At 36.8% G+C, this 17562-nt stretch overlaps 1 protein-coding gene across 1 annotated transcript; it reads right to left on the reverse strand.

Moving 5' to 3' along the window:
* Positions 1-7943: 7943 nt before the first annotated feature.
* On the reverse strand, positions 7944-17309 carry LOC107820281 (uncharacterized). The gene is made up of 18 exons (XM_016646541.2): positions 17196-17309; positions 16841-16969; positions 16635-16760; positions 16142-16201; positions 15514-15627; positions 15352-15439; positions 14393-14538; positions 14219-14320; positions 13353-13424; positions 13181-13280; positions 13010-13092; positions 12434-12511; positions 12223-12321; positions 12072-12122; positions 11906-11962; positions 11756-11797; positions 8485-8566; positions 7944-8293 (listed from the first exon to the last, which is right to left on the reverse strand). The coding sequence occupies exons 1-17, from the start codon at positions 17256-17258 to the stop codon at positions 8489-8491; spliced, it is 1488 nt and encodes a 495-aa protein (XP_016502027.2). The 5' UTR covers positions 17259-17309; the 3' UTR covers positions 7944-8293; positions 8485-8488.
* Positions 17310-17562: the final 253 nt, after the last annotated feature.

Consider the following 17562-nt stretch of genomic DNA (forward strand, 5'->3'; position numbering starts at 1 on the left):
AATACTGGAGTCAATTTTATAAATATAATTATAATTAAATCTTTAAAGAGGCCAATATTGCAATTATACGCAATTTAGTTTTAAAAATACTAAATAAATTTGTAAAAATATGCAAAAATTATGTTAGCTATATTTTAGTACAAAATATGGGAATACAATAAATAAATCACCAAAAATGATAATTTAGGGGATAATTGTTGGGGTTTTCTTGATAAAATAGAGCAATAAATTGATTTACAAATCTTTAAAAATTTAGAAAAAATAATAAAACATGGGGACATACTTGTATATACATATAAATGCTATTTTGAAAGTATTTTGTAGGGAAAAATTGGGTATCAACACTTGGCATTTTTAAAGTTTTGTATGACGAAGGCATTTTATTCTGCTACCCAAACACTTTTATCCTTTGCTATCCATTTTGAGCCCTAATTTTTTTGTTTCATACCCCTCTTTTGGAATCAGAAATAGAGTCAGGAACTAAAAGGAAAAAAGAAAAGAGAAAAAGAAAAAAAAAAGAAAAAAAGAAAAGAAAACAACAATATAGTCCAACTTTGTGTTTGAACTACGTTCGACCTGATTCTTGACACCTCAAGATACGTAGGCAGCCTTACGGTTCGGTCACATAAATTAAAATATTTCATAATCCCCCGAAGTCAAGAGTGGGGCAGATTTTCTTAGAAATCTCATCAAAACAAAAAAAAGAGAAAAAAAGAAAAGCAAAAAGCAAAAAAATAAATTTCCCAAACTCCAAGAAACTGGGGCAGAAGTTTTAATTTTGCCAAAAGACCTGATTCCAAAAGTTGTAATTTTGAACCCTTTTATCTTAAATTATTTTGAGCCTTCATGCCACCCTTTCTTTCCAACCCTGTCTAAAAGCCTACATTACGGTCCAAAGAAAGATTTTCCAACCAATCTTTGAGGATGCAAATCAAGAGCGTGGCAAAAATATGTTATTCTTGTATCATGGGTAATACCTTTGTTCTCAGCACGAAGAGAGAAAATGATAAAATGAGAAAGTCTTATCGGTGAAAACCCTCATGGGCACCGTAAGGCGACGGTGAGTTGAGAAAAGAACAAAATGGGAGAGGCTTGATGGTGAAAACTATCAGGGCACTACAAGTCGATTGAGGATTGTGGATCAGATGGGATAATTGAAGCGCTGAAGCCCAGTTTCACAGCGAAGAGGTACAACAAGAACTGAATATTAGGCTTGCTTGAGAGACTAGGCCGCTTAATCCAAAGGTGCATGTCATGGTCATTAGAGTTGGTATCCACATCTGATAAGTTTTCCACTTTGTAATTTTCTTGTTAGGTATCATCTCTTTCCCTTGTCCCTTATTTTATTCCTCTTGTTTTGTTTGAGCCCCTTCTTGAGTCTGTTGGTCAAAACAAGTGAGAAATGACTTCAATGTTTGCTACCAACTTTCCAATTCCACAAAACAAATTTGGTTAGCGCATCAAAGTGGCATAAGTCAGGGAAAAATGGTATGCGCACTGAGTTGGTAACAATCAACATGCTTTGGGATTCATGTGAAATGCAAGGGTTCGGTAAATGTCAATTCATGAGAAAAATGCAACAGATAGAGGATATTGGGATCGAATGGAGCAGAGGTGTTTTCTGTGATAAGGGTTGAAAGAAAATGGGTAGTCGATAAGAGTCAAGGTCTTCCAAGTTGAAATCAAAGTTATCTTGGCAAGTGTAGGAGCAGCTGCCTTCGAGGTCAAGGCCACAAACTAACCACCATATTTAAACTCACAAGTTTTCTTTGTTTGAAACAGGAACAAAGCAGTGCAAGCAAGTGGGTTCAAAAACAAGAAGAAAAAAAGGAAAGGAAAGAAAAGAGAAAAAAAAGAAAAAAAGGGGGAAGTTTCTCAAATCTTTTCCCTTACCTGTCTTGCTAGTGTGCATAAAATGTTGTCATTGCTCTTCACATTTTTCCTCCTAGGATAAAAGTCTTAATCTGATGGATTTTCCTCCAAATCAAATCTTAGTCTGATGAATTTTTCTCCTAAGATAAAAAGACCTAGTCTGATGAACTTTCTCCTAGGATCAAAATCTTAGTCTGATGAATCTTTCTCCTAAGATAAAAAGACCTAGTCTAATGAACTTTCTCCTAAGATCAAAATCTTAGTCTGGTGAATCTTTCTCCTAAGATAACAAAAAAAAGGGACATAGTCTGATGAATTTTCTCCTAGGATCAAATCTTAGTCTGATGAATCTTTCTCCTAAGATAAAAAAAAGACCTAGTTTGATGAATTTTCTCCTAAGATCAAAATCTTAGTCTGATGAATCTTTCTCCTAAGATAGAAGACCTAGTCTGATGAACTTTCTCCTAGGATCAAAATCTTAGTCTGATGAATCTCTCTCCTAAGATAGAAAACCTAGTCTGATGAATCTTCTCCTAGGATCGAAATCTTAGTCTGATGAATTTTTTTCCTAAGATAGAAGACCTAGTCTGATGAATTTTCTCCTAGGATAGATTTTTAATTTTCTTAAGTTATTAATCTTTAGTTTTCTTGAAATTAGGGGTCCCGTCTGGAGAATAAGGTCAGTTTTTACTTTAGTCAAGCTTAGTTTATAGTTTTCCGCAAGCTCAATTTTAAATCTAGGAGACGCATTTTCTAGTCTGGGTCATTCAGGTTCTATTCTTAGCAGACGCACTTGCTAGTCAAATATTCTTGGTTTGATTCACGGGAGACGCACATCCCAGTCAAATCATTAGTTTTACTCTCATTATTGCATCAATAGCATAGGTGATTTACAGTTTTGCTAATAACTCACAAATCTTCCTAGTGCAAATTGGGGCAGAAAATTTTGTTTGTTTTGTTGATTTGATCGCAGGCGCCCACCTGGAGAACGAGGGAATTCATTTCAAGTTTAAAGCAAGTCGCAGGCGCTCACCCGGAGAACGAGGGAATCCATTTCAAGTTCTTTTCAGAGTCACTTCAAATTTGAAGTCAGTAGCAGGCGCCCACCTGAAGAACGAGGGAAGTCATTTCAGAATTCAATTCAAGTTAGAAGTAGCAGAAGCTTGAGGCAAGAATGCGAGTCAACAGTCCGAGATGACCAATAGAAGTAGTCTCAATCCAGAATAAAAGAAAGAGAAAAAAGAAGAAGTAAATCCAAATACAGAAGCTGAGACAAGAGGTGGATTGTCCAAGACGTGGTTAAAGTCACGAGCGCTACATGTCTGGTCTTGATCCGAAAAAGCTGAAGAAGAATGAACTAGCACCTGCAGCTAGCAAGCATCAAGGTTCAAATTTATAATCCGCATGAAGAAACATTCAAGACACAAGATCAAGCTTCAGAAGACTTATAGATAGGAATCTTGTAACTTATAACTGACAGGCTTAGTTAGTCTTTTTCATTTTTGATTTCGATGTAATAACAGGACCACGGACCGGAACCTCGATGACACCTCAATCGTCTCTCCACCTCGGTAAACTCCGTCACTCTTCCTACTTCTGAACTACACGTGGCCTGATTCCTTTATAGCCAAGGATATGTAGGCAGATATCAGGGCTCGGTCACATTCTCTTTTCTTTTAGTTTTTGGTCTCCCTAAATAAGGGTCGGGTCAAAAAACTTGTCTAGTCATTCTTTGTCTGAAAATACTTCGTATTTTCAGTCAAAGAGAGGCAGCTGTAGATTTGACCCTCCCCAAGATTTTATATATTTTAGTATTTAAATATTTAGTTTAGGTCTAAATATCATCATTTTAACTAGTTTTGACTCTTTTACTTTATTTTTCTCACAAAATTGAAAAATACAAAAATAATTTTATTTTTCTCTATTTAATTAAGGTATTAGGTAATTTTAGAAAAATATTATTTTTAACCCATTCTTATGTTTAGTATAATCCTTGAAAATATCAAAAAATAGTTTCATGTCATAATATAGTTGTTTTAGTCAATTAGGATTAATTTTACAATTTTATGGTATTATTTTAGAAAAGAAATTAATATTTTTGAGCCAAATTGCAAGAATTATAGAATTAAAAGCCAAATTTATAACCCAATTCACAAATCTCAATCTTCTTGACCAAATTCACCTACCAACCCAACCCATAACCTTTTAATCATGGCCCTCTATTTAAATTGAATCCTATGGCCAATATTAATTTTCCCCAAAACCAAATAAAAAAGACACAAGACCAAAACCCTAGGAGCTCCCTTCTTCTTCAACCCTTCAGCACATAATACAAACCCTAGGGAGTAAAAACTGGCCAGCCACTAGACTCGCCGGAAAAGACCAGCCAGCAGACCCAAACCTGCCGGAATCTGCCGCCGACCTCCTCTTCTTCAACCCAGAACATCAGCAACCTAACACCCAAAACCGCCGCCAGCTGCTGCTTCTTCGACCACCAAACGACCCCTTTTGCTTCGTCATCTCTAAGCTTCAGCCTCCATTAATGACCAGCTCGCCGATCTCACACCATCAGCGCCCAACCTAAGAGATAGCAACAGTCGTCCCCTCATCTCCATCTTCAACTACAAAAACTTAAGAGAACCAGTCACACACCCCATCCCTGAGCTCGCCGGAAACACACATACACACATGCACATTATCGAAAAAACAGAGGCAGGGATCGGAAAAACGGGACAGAATCTGGGAACGAGAAAAACTAAAAATAGTTTGAAATTAGTTCTTGGTTCAAGTTGTATTTTCCATTTTTTTTAAAAATCAGAAAACAAAAAAAAACAAAAAAAGAAAAGGTTCCGTTTCTGATTTCTGCCCGAATTGGAGTTTGTTTGATTGAGTCGAGTTTTTTTCGCGGTCAAGGTTCGAGGTTAGAGCCCGAGGTTCGTTTTAAGATCATGGTGAGGTTCCTACGTGTTGATTTTATTTCTCGATCGATGTCCGATTTTTCAATCAAAATTTTGAGATAGTTAAGGTCTACTTCTAACCTTCTGCTACTATTTTACTTCATAGCATATCGTGCCGTTTTATTTCGTGTATGTCGTTGCTTTGCTTGGATGATTGCTTGGGTTAATATTTTGACAACAAAAGATTTAGGTTAACTAAGTTAATTAGATTGATTGATTGTTTGGATATTCTGCCAAGTCTCAAGCGTGGGGTTTTGGACAGAACTTTGAGTTGTTGGGTTTTAGATAATTCTCTAACTTTGATTTTTATTTTTATCTATTTGGGGTCGATAGGAGCATGCTTAGGCCGACCACACTTGGGCAGGCAAGCCTTATGATTTTTATTAGTTTTGAGGCGAGAGGTCGTTCCCTTAGTTAAATTTATTCAGGGAATGCCCCGTAATATTCTGTAATTAGAAGCCGTGACGAACATCGTAGAAGAAGTAGCGTCGGATAACTTAGAACTTTCATTTTCCTTCTTTTAATTTTCTTTTATTTAGGTGGGGACGACCTCGAGGCTCTTGTGTGTTTATTTTGCTTTTTCGTGATTCTACCTTAACTTGAATATTTTAAAAGCCGACTAGATCAAGTATGAAACCGTACTAGTTACGGGACTTGGGGAATTTCTAACACCTTCTTCCTGAGTCAAATGAACCCCCTTACCCGAATCTCTGGTGCAGGTTTAGTTTTGGAGTCTCAAGTGTTTTGAAAGGAAAAAAAATTATTTTTAGAAAAGCAGTGATCTGACACACCGAAATCAAATGTCAGGTGGCGACTCTGAGTTAATCCTTTTGAACACAAATTTTTGTCACTTTCGAATTGAAAAACCCTTTTGAGCTTTACTAAATCTTTTTAATATTTTTAAGAGGGTTAGTGAGGTTTGTAAAAAAAGGGTGTGACAAATATTTGAAGAGAAACAAACACTGTTTTCATCACCACAACACTTAGAAAGCAATACACCAAATATTTGATATGTCCTCATTTGTTACATACAGTTCAAAGATTAATACACAATCACATAGATACAAATATGCAAAGGAATAGAGAATTTGCTTATCTTAAATAGTCAATGAGAATTGCAGACTTGAAGAGCCGGGGGGTTTAGGTTGAAAAAAATACTTGAGGCAGTGAGTATCGATGTAAGAGTTTTGTTCTAAAAAGGAATATTTTAAGGATAAAATAGTTAAAATTTTGGTCAAACTTAAAGTGCTTATAAGCTAAAAATTCATAAGTTTGGGGTGATCAGCTTATGGCTTTTGGCTTATTTTTGACTTATAAGCACTTGACTTATAAACACTTTTCACTTTACCAAACGCGTAGATAAACCAAAAAGTACTTATAAGCTAGTTTGACCAGCTTATAGGCTTAGCCAAACACCCTTTATATACCACAGTTTTCTATAGTTCAAAACAATGTCGAAAAACAAAACGTTCGCTACAGAAAGAATTGTTCACAATGACGTTTTGAGACAAGGAGGGTATAAAAAATATTGAAATGTTCGTAGAGTCACAATGCAGATTGTATACAGTTGTGCATATGTTGAATGCCAACCAATAATGGATTTCTTAGTTTGTAAAACGTATCGCTAGCTACCAAGGATCGCATACAAAAGTTGACATTCATTTTTTTGGTAATTAAAGAATTTTATTTACCACCTGATAATTAACATTCACTAATATTAAAGTATAATATATAGATCATTGTTTTTTCAATAAGCCAGTTTCTGCGAAAATAATAGAGACTCACTTTTGAGTCTTGTTTGAATAGGGTTGATTAGGGTGCAAAGGGCAAACTTGCAAATACTGGGGAGAGGTGATTAGGCGGGACATGATACTGATTCAGCTTACTGAAGACAGGGGCGTATACACCTTAATCTCTGCGGTGTCACGGGACACTGCTTCGTGAATTTTTTTAATATCTGTATAAGAAAAATAAAATATTAGGGATAAATACAGAAAATGACACCACTTACAACTACAATAAGTTATTTATTTGTTCATTTCTTCAAATTATGACACCGCTTATGAAAAATCTTGCGTACACTACTAATTGAAGATATGACCCTGGTATTAGTAGCTCTCTTGTATTTTCATATTCTTAAATCTTTATTACTTCATGCTGTTTCGTTCACTTCAGTTATCGTATTTTACTGTTTGGTACTACTACTTCTTTTTCTTTTTTGTTCGCTTTTTTCTTCTTCGTCTTCTTTCTTCTAACCTTTTTCTGAGCCGAGAGTCTTTCAGAAACAACTTCTCTATCTTCACTAGATAGGAATAAGGTTTCCGTACACTATCCTTCCCGGACCCAAAATGTGAAATTAAATTGAATTTATTGTTGTTGTTATTGTATACAAATCCGTTTTCAACCTTCGGAGAATTTTCAACCAGAAACGCGACACATAACTGAAAATTGTGGAAGCAAAGTGGGATGATAGAACTGGATTACTCATTTTGGAAAAGCCGCAAGTGTCCTATATAATATAAAAACAATAGACAAAAACGCACCCGAGTAAAATGAAAAGAAAAGATTTTGACACACTCAAGTATAAGCTTGCATAGGCCAACCAGCATAGGACAATTCAATTGTTAATGCCAATTGTTTGACAATGTCATATGTCCAACTCCGTGGCAAATCCTCCAAGAAACAATTTTGAAACCATAATTTTATTAGAACAAGTATAGGGTGTAATCACAGCGGCATTTCTTGGAAACATAATTTTTATAACTGCCTTGTAGTTTAAACTTAGGATTCCTTTGGTTGGCTGGTTCTATGTATAAAATGTAAGTTTCCGATGAAAACAATCATAAATATCCACATCTTTGTACCCCCTTTTGACACAATTTGTCGTACGATTTGTTAACCATGCAATTCAAATATCATCTCACAACTTGCACGTTATTGTCCGCCAAATGATAGAAATGTATGGACTAATTTCAGCAGTATGCCAAGTTTTTTAAAACACACACGGGAATGCACACACAAAGCTGGATTATATTATTTCTGTTCCTGTTTTAGCTTTTCGCATAAGTTATAAGAGTTGATAAAACCAAACGGAATAGCAGAGACCCCTTGACATTTGAACTCGATGTTCTAATTGTGGCAATCAATTCAGCCACCATGATGGAAATGTAAACAGAGTAATTTGATCAGTAGGCTGCACCAAACTAGTGATACAATTCATCCAGTACTCATATTACCCTTCTCCCCCTCTTCAATATACATGTTAGCTTAGCCAGTTCGTCCCTAACTTGTTCTATAGATAGCCATTGATGTAAGACGGGAGCTCCAGCTATCAGTAACAAACAATTCTTGTTCAGCTTCCTCTCTCCCCGTTCACTTTTACCACACTCGAAAGAGATTCACTGTCTGAGCTGATTCAGTGACTTCTTGAACATTTGTTAGCTCCATAAAGGCTTTGTGCATAACTGCGGTATAGAACACAACTTTAAAAACTTACACAGAAGTCTTTCGATACACTTGCTTTTTCTTTTGAAAGAAAAAAGGTGGCATAACCAGGGATCACTAATTTCAAAATTTTATCAGGCTCTTCAATATCTCCAAATTACTGCATAACTTATCAGGCTCTTCAATATCTCCAAATTACTGCATAACTTACCAGTTTACTCTGTCATATAGCATCTATCTCCAGCAAGGTTACCAATACTTGTACCTGCAATATATCCCCCTGTCCAAGCATTCTGCAGAATTGACAGAGCACTAAACAATCAGTGAAGAAAGTAGCCTGCTGATATAGGAATGTTGTTCATACACCCCCTCCTCCTCTTCTCCTGTCCCACCCCAAATAAAAATTAAAAGGAAGAAAAGGTAGGAAAAAACACAGGAAACAAGACACATAGGTAAAGTAGGTTTAGTTAAGACCGCTAATAGGTAAAATAGGTTTAGTTAAGACACATAGGTAAAGTAGGTTTAGTTCAGACGCGTATTAGGAGCCAGACAGCAGATCATGGTTAAGAATCATGATGTCAAATTTGGCGGTGTCTGGTTTCACATTTGCCAGCGTGTCAGTCACAACTCCATGGTTACATACACTTTTAACTTCATGGAGGCTTAAAAGAATCCTCATAAACAACAACAAACCCAATATAATCCCACATGTGGGGTCTGGGGTGGGTAGTGTGTACGCAGACTTTACCACTACCTTGAGGGTAGAGAGGTTGATTCCTATAGATCCCCGGCTCATGGAAAGATGGAAATAAAACCGTAGCAACAAGCAGTAACAACAACAAGATAAGAAGAAAAGAAAGACACAACATGTAATAATAGAAATCTAACAATAACAAAATACAAGATTAACTACTAATACTACTAGTATCGGGAAGAAACAGTTTCGACTATCCACTAACCTTCTACCTTAATTCTCGACATCCACACCTTCCTATCAAGGGTCATGTCCTCAATAAACTGAAGCAACGTCAAATCCTGCCTAATTACCTTTCTTTAGTACTTCTTTGGCCTACATGTACCTCTCTTCAGACCCACCAAAGTCAACCTCTCACACCTCCTCGCTGAGGCATCTGTGCTTCTCCTCTTCACATGCACAAACCATCTAAACCTCGCTTCCCGCATCTTGTCCTCCACCGAGGCTACTCCTACCATGTCCTGAATATCTACATTCTTAATCTTATCAATCTTAGTATGCCCGCACATCCATCTCAATATCCTAATCTTATCAATCTTCTAGACATGAGAGTTCTTGACTAGCCAATACTCTGCTCCATATAACATGGTCGGCCTAATAACCAATCTGTAAAACTTACCCTTAAATTTAGGTGACACATTCTTATCACATAGAACACCGGATGTGAATCTCTATTTCACCCACGCGCCTCCAATACTACGTGCAACATCCTCATCAATATCTTTATTTCCTTGGATAATAGATCCATGGTACTTGACACTATCTCCCTTAGGGATAGACTTGTGTATCAAGCCTCACGTCCACGTCTTCTATAGGTCCCATCACTGAACTTGTACTGCAAGTTCTCAATCTTGGTCATACTCAACTTAAAACCTTTAGACTCTTCAAACCTCCAATCTCGTGCTAACACCGCCTAGCGTCTCGTCAATCAATATAATATCATCTGCAAATAACATAGAACATGGCACCTCCCCCTGCATGTGGCGCGTCAGTGTATCCAACGCCAAGGCAAATAAAAATGGGCTAAGCGTTGATCTCTAGTGCAACCCCATCACAACTGAAAAGTGGTCCGAATCCCCCCTCCCCCCCCCACACACATACACATACACAGTTCTCACATATTTTAGCTCCATCATACATGTCCTTCATCACTCTAGTGTAAGCAACAAGAACACCCCTAGCCTACAAACATCTCTATAAAACCTCTCTCGGTATTTTGTCGCATGCTTTCTCTACATCAATGAACAACATATGTAAGTCCATCTTCCTCTCCCTATGCTGCTCCACCAACCTCCTTACAAAGGTGAATAGCTTCCGTAGTCGAATGTCCCGACATGAATCCAAATTGGGTTTCGAAAATAGACACACTCCTCACCCTCGCTTCCACTACCCTCTCCCAAACTTTTGTAGTGTAGCTCAACAGCTTGATACCTCTATAGTTGCAATTTTGTACCATCTTGGTACTTTTTAATAAAATCCTAACTTATCAAAAAAAATTGTTGTAATTTTGAATATCATCCTTATTTTTGTACACTGGAATCATCGTACTCCACCTTCATTCCTCAGGCATCTTCTTCCTCCTAAAGATGTGTTAAACAACCTAGTGAGTCATTCCAAGTCTGCTCTGCCCACACTCTTCCAAAATTTTACCGGAATTTCATCTGGCCCGGGCGCTCTTCCCCTGCTCATCTTACGCATAGCTCTCTCAACCTCCCCAATTTTAATACGCCCACAAAAACCAAAATCTCGATGGCTCTCAGAGTGCTCCAAATCACCCAACACAATATCCATGTCCTCCTCTTTATTTAGGAGTTTATGAAAGTATATATGTCAATTACGTCTAATATGTGCATCTTCCATCAATACTCCGTCTTCCTCATCTTTGATGCACTTCACTTGGTCCAGGTCACGGGCCTTCCTTCCTCTCACCTTGTCTAGCATGTATAGCTTCTTATCCCCATCTTTGTCGCTAAGTTCTTCATACAAACGTCCAAATGCTGCAGTCTTAGCCACCGTAATCGCTAACTTCGCCTCCTTCTTAGCCCTCTTGTACCATCCCTATTCGTCCTCTTCTCATCCTCTTCCTTGCTCTCCACCAGCTTCAAGTACGCCAGTTCCCTCAAAATTAAAGATAATCCCGTTTGAACTAGGCGTTTACATCTAACATAATAGGTAGTACATCATAAAGTACATTTATAATATAGAAGCAATATATCAAACTTGATAATGAAATTGCAAAAGAATTCAATGTAAAATCTTAGAAAAGGGCAATATAGTATAGGAGTAATCAGTACTCCATAAATAACGTAATGTAACATCAAATATCAAAATCAGTGACTTTTTTGCAGAAAATAAACGTCGACCTATTGGTGCATGTGGTGGAACTGATACAACAACCAATATGCCTCAATCTCAAGCTAGTCATTCGGCTATATGAACCTTCGATATTTATTTCGATTCATTTGGATCCATTTGATTCCAATTTTATTTTCTACTTACATACATTGATGATCTTCGGACAAATGATGCACCAAATAGTAATATGATTATAAGCTAAAGATTTGGCTGAACAAATTCTCTACAAAACAAAAAGAGGTCACTCTTCTCTTTTTATAGTATACCATCAGACATAAAGATATATGCATATATATCAAGTATACAATAAAAAGAACATGATGCAATTTTCCCATTAATACTACCCTGTGGATTCAGATCATGCTTGCATTACCTGAAAATTGAAGCCACCAGTAATACCATCAACATTGAGTACCTACAAGATTTTCAAAGAATCATAAATACATATGGAAAGCTGTAACCTGTGTCCTACATTTGCACCTGAAGGAAGAGAAGTAAACTGCAGGTATTAAGTGAGACAAACCTCTCCAGCAAAGTAGAGATGCGAATGGATCCTGCTCCCCATTGTATCAAGGTAGATCTGCTTGAAGAAATAGAATGATTGCAACTCTCAGAAATTAACTTAGCAAAATTGAGAGGGTCTCAGCATTGAGAAGCATATAAGATGGGAAGAAAAGAAAAGGGAGCACCTCTGAAAGTGGAACACCTCCAGCTGTGACAAACTCATCCTTAAATTGGCCCTTCGTTACCCCAACAAGGATGCAACAGAAAGTTTCTTTTCAGTCAGAGTAATGATGTCAAAAGCAGAAATGACTGAGAAATGGGAAGGAGCCATAATACCTTTCCCTTCACGCTAAATGCACAATCTTTTAACAAAGAAGCGACAGAGAATAACATATTATTGGAAATGGAAGACCACAGCATGTCTCCGCATATGCCCTGCATTAATCAAGAAAAAATAACAAAATAAAAGTGGACGTCAAACATTCTGAGAATTTATCCAGATGCAGAAGCCAAGAGACATCCTTGCAACTGAAGTGGACATTTTTACCTCACGATCTAATATATACTTCCAAAATCTTTTCACAAGCGCAAATTCGGAAGGATAAGAATTCAGCACCTTCTGCCTCTGCATTGAAGAGAACAATAAGGAAAGTGGTGAAGTAAGATTCAATACAATCATATGCTATGGTGTCATGATGAGAGCTTATTTACATAAGAGAACAATCAATAGTTTCAGAACCTTTTTTCTTTTGATAAGATCGATCAATTGCTTCAGAAGCTTAAGCACGACTACCTTATATGGACCATGGATTGTATCTTATATGGGTGTGTATAAGTACCAAGTGGAGAAATATACAACTTTTTTTTTTTGTTGCTTTTTTTAATCTATCCCAAAGAATCCATACCCGCTCGCATCACAGGTACTTCAAACCAAATGAAGGATCCATGTATATAAAGCTGCTCAATATATAAATCAAAGATTTAATATAATTATAAGTATTAGTTTCTGTAGCTTTTATCTCTTCCATATGTTTCCCGTCTTTGACAAAGCTGGTCTATATGGGCAATCAAACAAGATAATGAAAAGGTCATAAACCTCAAAGCAGGTCACAGAATGTATTACCAAAAACTGACTCTTGTGACAAATGAGTGCGGACTTTAGATCTTCAATATGGAGATCAGGAGTAAAATCCACACAAAGCGTACCTGGATGTTTTTGCAACTAAATTTAGCAAGAGATAAGATTGTGGTGAAGAGAAAACGACAAAAACAGAAAAAGGAAGACATGTTTTACCCTTATAGTCTGAACTGGATAGATAACGTGCACCCCAAGCAGATAGCCTAAGAACCACAGGCCCACTGAGTCCCCAATGTGTCACTAGCATGGGCCCTAGCTAAAAGATAGGATTATTGTTCTGCAGTACCAAAATTCTATCCAATAAATGTCATCAATCTGAAATGCATACCTGAGTAAGCTGTGGTATACTCTTCAGGATGCCTTCCAAGTGTAATTTTGCTTTAACTTTTGGAAATGCAACCTATGGGTGACAAGCAAAAAGATTGTTAGGCAAAGGCAAGAATATTTTCATGTACTCAAAAGTGTAATAAGTATGTCACAACAATTTTAAGAATCAACACAGAAGTGCAATGATGTCTGAAACACATTAAAATATATTGTTCACTTTCAAACACAAAAAAGTGAACCACAAAATCTTCATAATTTAAATGAAAAATTTTGTTAAGGAAGAAAGCAGAGATCACTATGTCATTAGACAAAAAAGTACAATCAGTAGACAATGTCCTGTGATAAAGAATGCCAAAGCATCATCTAAAATGTCATAAAGGTGAATGTACATTTTACAGGGGACATAAGACTGTCATGTTCTTAGAGCAATTAGCACTTATTTCAGGGAAGAGTTAGCTTGGTTACTTATAGAACATTAGAAATTTGAAGCAGGCAAGGTAGCATCTATAGAAGTCGAAGACACTAGCTGCATCCTAAGACATATTAAATGCCAGAAAGAGGAGATAATAAAATCACATTGCAGATAGTTGATAGTTGATCAGCCCTATGTCATCCTTAATACCAATATTAATCAGGTTATATTAAAAAACGAACAGGATCTGAATCAAAAATATTTATTAAAAAAAAACACTTATGAGACATATAAAGCATCTCCCTAAGTATATCCTTAATTCAGGAAAGAAGGAATTATTGACGATAAACAACTAGCTATATCTTCATTCATGTGATATAAAACATAAGGAGTAGCAGGCAAACACCTCAAAGACTGAATTCACTCAATTGGCTGCAAATGGTAGAGAAACCTACACCAGACAATTCTGCTAACTTTGAGTCATCAATCTTGAAAGTGAACAGGCTTGGAACAGGTTGCACAATAGAATGACCAAGTTGAGTGGCAAGATTGTAACCCTGAACAGGAAAAGATGGAAATTAAGTGAAGGAATGGATGCAAAAATGCTGCTAACTCATAACCAAACTGACCTGCTTACTACTCCCACTAGCAATTAGTAGATAATCAGCTTCAACGTGCTCCACATAATCAAGGCTACGTTTCTCAAGCTTGACTGCAAACTTGCCATCAGCAGTGGAAGATGCACCAGTAACAACTTTTCCTGTCTGCAACAAGACTACATAGAAAATCTCAAGTACAAGGTATATTGCATAGAAATTGCACAGAAAATGCAGGATAATATCTCGAACTATTTTACCGTTTAGACAGAACTTTTCCATCTCAAACTGGTGACTGAAACGGAATAAATAAATAAAGGATAATTGAGTAAACTTCAAAACAAAGAAGGTAAACATACTATAAGTACATACCAGGTGCAGGTAGTCTTAACATAGGCATTAACTTGATGATTTTTTAACTTCTAACCTTGGTATACAGTAGTTTAAACCCAGAAGCAATTTCATAAACATGTTGACAATGGATGCTATAGGCAGATTGATTACAAAGAGGATAGTGTTGGGTTAATATTTTTGCAGTGTGAATAGAGATGAGGTTCATATTTCCCTGTTCCAATTTGTTTAAGCTGCCACTCTGCCTCCCATATTCTACCACAACAAAGAAAATAAATGATCCCATGTCTCAAATCCAAGATGTTCTTGGAAAATACTTGGTTTCAAGTACACGAGTAACACCATATTAGCATGTGACAGTGCGTACATGTGGGGAGAGATAGAGAGAGATGCAGATATACACGTGAGCTAAAAGAAAACGTTTTGCTTTTAGGGAAGTGTGACATTACAAGAGTTGAAAGTCCAAAGCTACTCAATCAGACACTTTAGATAATGGATGTAGGCACCCATGCCCTTGGAGAACTTCAAGGATAGGAATATACAACGAGTAATGTGAATAATAGTAAAAGCTTATCCAACCATACATGCTCCCAAATAATTCTGAAAGGATAAAAAAAATTGTGATGGGATAGTTTATCTACCTCCGCTCCTCTTTGCCTCGGACATGAGGCAATCAATTATAGTAGATGAATTATCACTGGTGGGGAAGACCCTTCCGTCTTCCTCAATCTGAGGCAAATCAGCAGAATTACTTAGCATCATAAGAAGAAAAGAAACATAAAAAGGGTAGTTTTGGAGATTACTTTCAATGCCACGCCATGATCTGTGAACCAGGACATTGTATCCATTGGACCATGAATATGGAAAAAGGAGCCTCGGAATTCCTTATGACCCCTTGGATAGTTTTCTGCCAAAATCTGCAAACGAGGTTGGTTTTGAGTGAGCTTGACTTATATGCTGCTATATCTGAAGTTGAAAATGAGACTCGACTATCAGCACATTTTAGAAAAGAAAAGAACACACACACTCTTAGAGTCTTGCTAATTTTAGTTGATTTTATAATTCTAATGAGCAACTGACAAACATCCTACTCAATGAGAATAGGCGAGTGCAAAATCTGGGTAAAGGGAGTTCAGACTTCAAATAGAAAATAGTAAGTATTTATTCAAACTGAATTACCTATTCATACTTCAATGTGTCATGTGCAAAAAGCATAGGCTAAAATGCATTTATCTTCAAATCCTTAAGGTATACAATCTTAGGAACAATAATTATTAGGTACATTGAATTCCCCAACCATCAAGGGGCGAAAATTACCGTTAAGCAATAGTCACTCTTCCACAAGTGCCATACTCCAAGAACTTTAAGCTTCGGGCACCAATTGTACATACTAGGGAGATTACATTCTTAAATTGAAAAAGAAAACTTTACCTTATTGTCAGGACAATGCCCATTAGTCACATTACAACGACCCCCTCCAGAGATTTTAACCTACCAAAACAAAAGACCACATTTTCCTCATTACAAACACAATTTAAATCCTCAAGAATTATGAGCAAAAGAGAAATAATACAACATTTCTCAAAGTTCTTAAAACAACAACTATGCTTCAATCTCAAACAAAGCAAGGGTTGGCTATATCCACCCTCCATACAATCATTCCCCTTTAGTCGGCTATATAATCGCTGCAATACATTTAAGGGCAAAGGGTCAAATTTGTCGCTAAGCTATGCGAAATGGTCTAGGTTTGCCTTCTGTTATTAGTTGGGATCAATTATGCTCATACCGTTAAAAAATTGGTCCGAGTCTGCCCTTATTGACAAAAGAAATCACAAGAATTCGCGATGTTTCCAAAGGGAAAAGTGTCAAATTTGTCCATGAACTATGCCAAATGGTCTAGATATACCTTCTTTAAAGAACTAACCTTTGATAAAGGTTTGGCTTTTTCAAAAACAACAACTTTAAGATGAGGAGCGAGAGTCTTGGCCCTTATAGCACCGTAAATTCCAGCTGCTCCGCCCCCTACTACTACTAAAAGCTCTTCACCTGCCTACTTTTACCAAAAACACCAAATTACCGTAAGTTTGCAAAACAAAACTCAGAATCTTTGTATATTACTAGCAATGTTACCTTTGGAGCAGCTAAGGAGAAAGTAATTGCACTGAGCCTTCTGCGTCCACGGGTAGAGATTGAACAGGGATAGCTTCCTTTGAGATTGCTTGAAGTTTGAGAAGCAAATCCAACACGAAGAATGAATCGCTGGGATACCAAATTCATGATATGATAATGAGAAGTTTTATTTTGTGTGTTGGATCATACAAGTTATACAGTAGTTTTATTCCGTGGACTCAATCTTATACTTCTTGTGGGTCCACACAAATTTGAAATTTAGGTCCACAAATATATGAGATAAGAAGAGCTTACTGCAACTATGTCAGTTGCATAATACACAAAATAAAATTTTTCATATGATAATATACCGTACTCGAGTCCCACCAGTTTCAGCACAAAACGCAAAACGAGCTCTCGACCAAACCACTTGGAGCATTAATAGTGCACGTAAGTGGTACACAAAATAAAATTTTTCATATGATAATATACCGTACTTGAGTCCCACCAGTTTTAGCACAAAACGCAAAACGAGCTCTCGACCAAACCACTTGGAGCATTAATAGTGCGCGTAAGTGGTACACAAAATAAAATTTTTCATATGATAATATACCGTACTCGAGTCCCACCAGTTTCAGCACAAAACGCAAAACGAGCTCTCGACCAAACCACTTGGAGCATTAATAGTGCACGTAAGTGGTACACTTTTAGTCTCCATGTTTGATATGAAATAAGTAAAATAT

Source organism: Nicotiana tabacum, chromosome 3 (assembly GCF_000715075.1).
Source record: "Nicotiana tabacum cultivar K326 chromosome 3, ASM71507v2, whole genome shotgun sequence".
In the NCBI taxonomy this organism is placed as follows: domain Eukaryota; kingdom Viridiplantae; phylum Streptophyta; class Magnoliopsida; order Solanales; family Solanaceae; genus Nicotiana; species Nicotiana tabacum.